The sequence below is a fragment of the Impatiens glandulifera genome, unplaced genomic scaffold (assembly GCF_907164915.1).
Source record: "Impatiens glandulifera unplaced genomic scaffold, dImpGla2.1, whole genome shotgun sequence".
Lineage (NCBI taxonomy): Eukaryota > Viridiplantae > Streptophyta > Magnoliopsida > Ericales > Balsaminaceae > Impatiens > Impatiens glandulifera.
In genome coordinates this window covers 32,871-38,074 of record NW_025919154.1, presented here as the reverse complement: position 1 = coordinate 38,074, position 5,204 = coordinate 32,871, and the positions used below count along the sequence as shown (strand labels likewise).

Sequence of the window (5,204 nt, the reverse complement as noted above, 5' to 3'; positions counted from 1 at the left end):
CTAATTAGCTTGAACAACATTCATTTAACACATTTCATATCATCAAACACATCCTTATTATAATCAAACTTTACACACATCCTTATTATAATCAAACACGTTTTATATATACACTTCTTTATATAATCAAACACAGTCATATACATTTATAAAATTAATCACAATCCCTATACTTAAAAAATAATACACACTTGATTATCTTAGTTAGGAGTTTAGACAAGCTAATTAGAAAGTTAAACACCATTTAAATTAAAAATGAAGAAGTCAAATACCGAGAGATATTTGAAAAAATTTCGCAAACACCCCATCCCAACACTTAGAATTATTTTCTGTTTTCTTGGAAAGAGCCAAAACCGAGAGATATTTGAAAAACTTTCGCAAATACCCCCATCCCAGCAATTAGAATTATTTTTCTGTTTTTTTGGGAAGAGACAAAACCTAGAGATATTTGAAAAGTTTCGCAAATACCCCCATCACAACACTTAGAATTATTTTTTGTTTTTTTTGTGAAAAGCCAAAACATAGAGTTTTTTGAAAATCTTTCGCAAATACCCCCATCTCAACACTTAGAATTATTTTCCATGTTTTCGGGAAGAGCCAAAACTAAGAGTTTTTTGAAAATTTTCGCAAATACCCCATCCCAACACTTAGAATTATTTTCTATTTTTTTGGTAAGAGTCAAAACCGAAAAATATTTGAAAAACTATCACAAATACCCTCATCCCAACACTTAGAATTATTTTTTGTTTTTTTATAAAGAGCCAAAACCGAGAGATATTTAAAAAACTTTCGCAAACCAGTGCTAAAACCAAGAGATATTTGAAAACTTTCGCAAATACCTACATCCCAACACTTAGAATTATTTTAATCTTTGGGATTGGTGGTATTACCGAAAGTTTTGTAAAAAATATTCGGTGAAAAATCACATTACCAAATGTTTTATACACCTCATAGAAATTATTTTTAATAACGAATGATTTCTTTCTGTCAGGATCATTACCGAGAGATGTATAAAACTCTCGGTAATATTTGTAGGTAAATGTCTCTTTTTCACTAGAGAGGTGTGAGTGTGGGATTATGATAGTCATCACCTAAAATAAACCCGAATTAAAAAATATATATTCAAAACAACAAAATGAATTTCTTAATTAACTATATTTATATAAAATGATTAGTAAGAACTCTTTTCTTTCGTGCTTTCAAGAAAAAACATTTGTCGCTCAAATCCCTTTGAAGAAATATTTGTTCTCTAACTCATATTATGTGGGAAACATTTAAACATACAGACCTATATTTATTTGTTTCTTCAAATAAAAAATTCTATTTAATTAAATTTAATTGTTAATATATATAATAATATTTATGGTAATTTAAAATAAATTTTGAATTAACAATATAAGGAAACAAAATACTTACATTCAAACTGGCTAAATCCAGGTTGAACTAAATGAATTATGGGACAGTCTAATCCCAAAGCCATGACTAGCTGCTATGTGCATTTGAGTGGCCATGGTTTTACACTTTCTCAACACCCATATCTCTCTTTAAATTAACACCGTTTCTCTCTCTCTCTCTCTCCTTCACTCTCTATATTATGCATGCATGGTTCAAAATGAGCGTCTTCCTTTAACAAGACGTCTGCCTCACAGAACAAGCAACGGCTTGAGCCCAATGCCTTAGCTTTGTCTTCACTTCTTGAGGACTATCACCTGTATCAATCACAAGTACTGTCAATATATATTCAATAATTACCCTATACCGTTAAACATCACACCAATAATTTGTTTCATCTTGGTTTTTATGACTTTTTTAATGATATTAATGTAATAATAAGATAATTTATTAAATACTCAATAAAATCTAAAATAATCTCTAAAACAATCAACATCAAACAAGTTCTTGTTTAATCTTGGTTATTTGAGGATTTTATGGGATTTTGACCCAAAAAAAAAATTTGTTTGATAAAAAAAGTAAGTTATTTGAATATTTAGTTTGTTGAATTATTAATATGTTTTTTATATTTAAATTTTAAATCTGTAGATATATTTTAATTAATGAAGTGATTTTTTAATGGTTAAAATGATAATAATGTAATAAAGAATGAATTTTTAAAAAAAGAATAAAATAAAGACCCATATCAAACGAGTTCCATGAATATGATTTTATAAGTATCTCCATTTGACATTTTTATTGAGGGTCATACATATAAGCCCATATATGTTAAAAATGACACAAATTTCATATTGTTAATATAGTTTAGGTACACATTTTAAACCCAAACTTTTAACATTGTTAATATTTGTTAAGTACGTAAACATTTTAACTCAAAGTTTCTTTCTATAAAGGGCAAATAAGACCTATATGTCCAAGTTATGTGTAATTTAAAATTGAGTTATGGATGTGTTAAATGCAATATATAAACCTGCATTGCAAAGTTTCCATTGATCATCATCACCACATCCTTCGACCAAGTTGTTTTCCCTATTTTCCGTAGGAGACATTATTGGGCTTCTAGAGAAACTCTGTCTATTAACTGCAAAATAGAGGTCCAACGCGGGAAGCGTGTGACGCAGCCTATGTTTAGGTCCATTCTCCGCCAACTTTTCCTCATTAAACCCGAATCCCAACTCAATGCACCCTTTAAGTTCCTTCATATCCTCGTCCGTCAAACAATTCGAACTATGATTTATGTGCATGTTGTTTCCGTTCTTCTTACGCCCATCACGGAGACTCTGGCGTCGTTGTCTCTCCCAAGCCATGTCACACGTGGCCTCACTTAATGACAATCGTCGGTTGCGTTGCCTTGGAATTTTGTTGGTGGGTTGTTGTTGCTGTTGTTGTTCTTGCTCTTGTGGTTGGTCTTGGTCTTGGTCTTGTACATTCCATGATGAACCTCTTATGGGAGTCATCTCCATGTGGATTGCCATAATTTGAATATAGATAAATGAGAGATTGTATAAAGATGGCCAGCCACGGCAAGCCGTGTCGGCCAGCTAGAGGAAGCGGATGAGGTGGAGTGGCGGCGCGTGTAGCGAATTGAGAGGACTTAATTGAAAGGTATGGGAGAAGTTGGGAAATGTGTAATAAGAGGGGTGGAAGAAATCATCCATCATCCTTAATAAACTCTAGGTATGTTTTTTCATTGTTATCCTCTCTCCTTCTTATCCATTCATTTCTAACTAACCTATTTAGTCCAATAAAGTATCTGAGTAGTTCCAAAAATTATTTAATCTCCTATTCGAGATTATTACAAAATGTTGTGTAAATGGTTGAATCTTTATTGTATGCGATTATTTTAATTTAATTTTGAAAATTAATTTTTATTATTTTGGTTATATATATATATATATTTTTAGTTTTAGTAGGATGACCCAAATAATCAAATATCTTCTTTTGTTCAACTTTACAAACTAAAATGTTTTGTTTCTTCATTACTAAATAAACCTATTTTACTGTTTAAATTCAGTTTTTTATTTTTATTTATTTATTTACATTTAAACTTATTATTATATATGAATATATAAATTCCTATCTTTATTAAAATATTTAAATTATTATTTTTATAAATTTAATAATTTATATTTCGATATTATAAGCATGAAAATTTGACATACCCAAACTATAATAATATTTATAATTTTTAAATAATATTTTGAATTTTTTAATTTAAAATAATATAAAGGAGAAGTAAAAATAAAATTAGGTATAATTATCATTATAATTAAAACCCGAATTAGGAAAATTAATAAAAAGAAAAAATAATTTGGGATTAAAATATTGTATTCATTTTACCCAAATTAAACCCAAAAGGGGTTGAAATAATTTAATTATAATTTTAAACATAAATTATGTATAATTTACAACCTAAAATAACTAAATAAATACCTCAAAAATATCCAAAAATAAAATAAGTTAATATAATTTTTAATATATTTTCACAAATATTTTTTGTGTATTAATTTAGTGAATAAAAATGAAAGAAAATGGTTAAAAATTTTATTTCAAATAACCCTTTTATTAAAAAAACAAAACTAATGATCTATTGTGGTCGAAATTAAAAAAATTGATAGTAGCAGTAATTTCATCCATCAGATGAGCATCTGGTCTTCATCCAAGGCACCAAGATGCTCCGTGTAGCTGGTTGTAACTAATAAGATGCGCGCCCAGGACCACACATGATCAACTAACGAGACGTCAACCCCGTTAGCCCAAACGTTGACGAACCGCCAACGGATGACAACGCTATGTTTCATTGTAATAAAACAAGATCGTTTTGGTCGTCTTCTTCGTGAATGCCAGAGAGTCGCGCTTGATGTCGGCGATCTTTCAAAAGCTTTATCTTCCCCGTTCCTCATCCTTATCCCTCCAAATTTCTCCCTTGTACACGTCTCTCCATCGCCCTCATTTCCTCTAAGGATTGAATTCAAATCCTACCCCTAAACTAGGCCTACGAAGGCAAAACAAAAAGGAAGCGAATGAACTTCATAAGCCAAATTGAATACAAATTTTGGCTTCAAAACCGTCCTAGTTTGTGTATAAATATTCCCTAGGTCTTCTTCTTTTAATCCATCGAACAATATCCAACGATAAAAGCCCATTCAAAGATCTTCCAAGGAGCTCTAGCGACTCTTTTTTGAAGAAACTATTCTGGTGTTCTAAACTTTGATTTAGAGCTTTGAAAAGCTTCCTTAAGATCATAGGAGTGTTCTCCAATCACAAGTAAGCTTCCAAACAACTTGTGATTCATCTTCTGATTCAAAATTGAAAAATTTTCAATTTCATTCGGGTTGAACTTATTTATGGTTCAACTATGTACTTTCTATTGTTGAAATTGATCCTTAGATGATGTCCAAACTTTCTACCGAAAGAGATTTCATCAATTCAACCTCAATAAAAAAATAAATTTGAATTGAAAATCTCTAAAAAATTTGAATTTCGTGTTCTTGAGCTTTTGAGCTTGGATTTTAATTCAAATAGCTACCTAACATGTTTGTAAACATGTTAGTATGAGTTATAAATCATAACATACATCCTGATCATGTTTGATTAGACTAAAACTTTTCAAAATAAAAGTTTAATTTTCAGTTTTAAAATCTAATAGAGAGCTTGATTGATATTCTTGTTTTTGGTCGAGTTTGATTATAAACATCATTTGGAAACAGTTGGAACAAGAATTAAGGCATGAGATGGCCTAATTCAATGTT

General features: G+C 29.9%; 1 protein-coding gene across 1 annotated transcript; it reads right to left on the bottom strand.

Annotated features, from left to right (window-relative positions):
• Nucleotides 1–1,626: 1,626 nt before the first annotated feature.
• On the bottom strand, nt 1,627–2,927 carry LOC124917611. The gene is made up of 2 exons (XM_047458000.1): nt 2,423–2,927; nt 1,627–1,709 (listed from the first exon to the last, which is right to left on the bottom strand). The coding sequence occupies exons 1-2, from the start codon at nt 2,925–2,927 to the stop codon at nt 1,627–1,629; spliced, it is 588 nt and encodes a 195-aa protein (XP_047313956.1).
• Between the last annotated feature and the right edge of the window lie 2,277 nt (nt 2,928–5,204).

Excerpts from the sequence above, each read along its gene's own strand:
- LOC124917611 (XM_047458000.1), bottom strand. The coding sequence starts at position 2,927 with ATGGCAATCCACATGGAGATGACTCCCATAAGAGGTTCATCATGGAAT. Across the intron at positions 1,710-2,422 it reads ATGGAAACTTTGCAATGCAG|GTGATAGTCCTCAAGAAGTG; the intron begins GTTTATATATTG and ends TGATTGATACAG.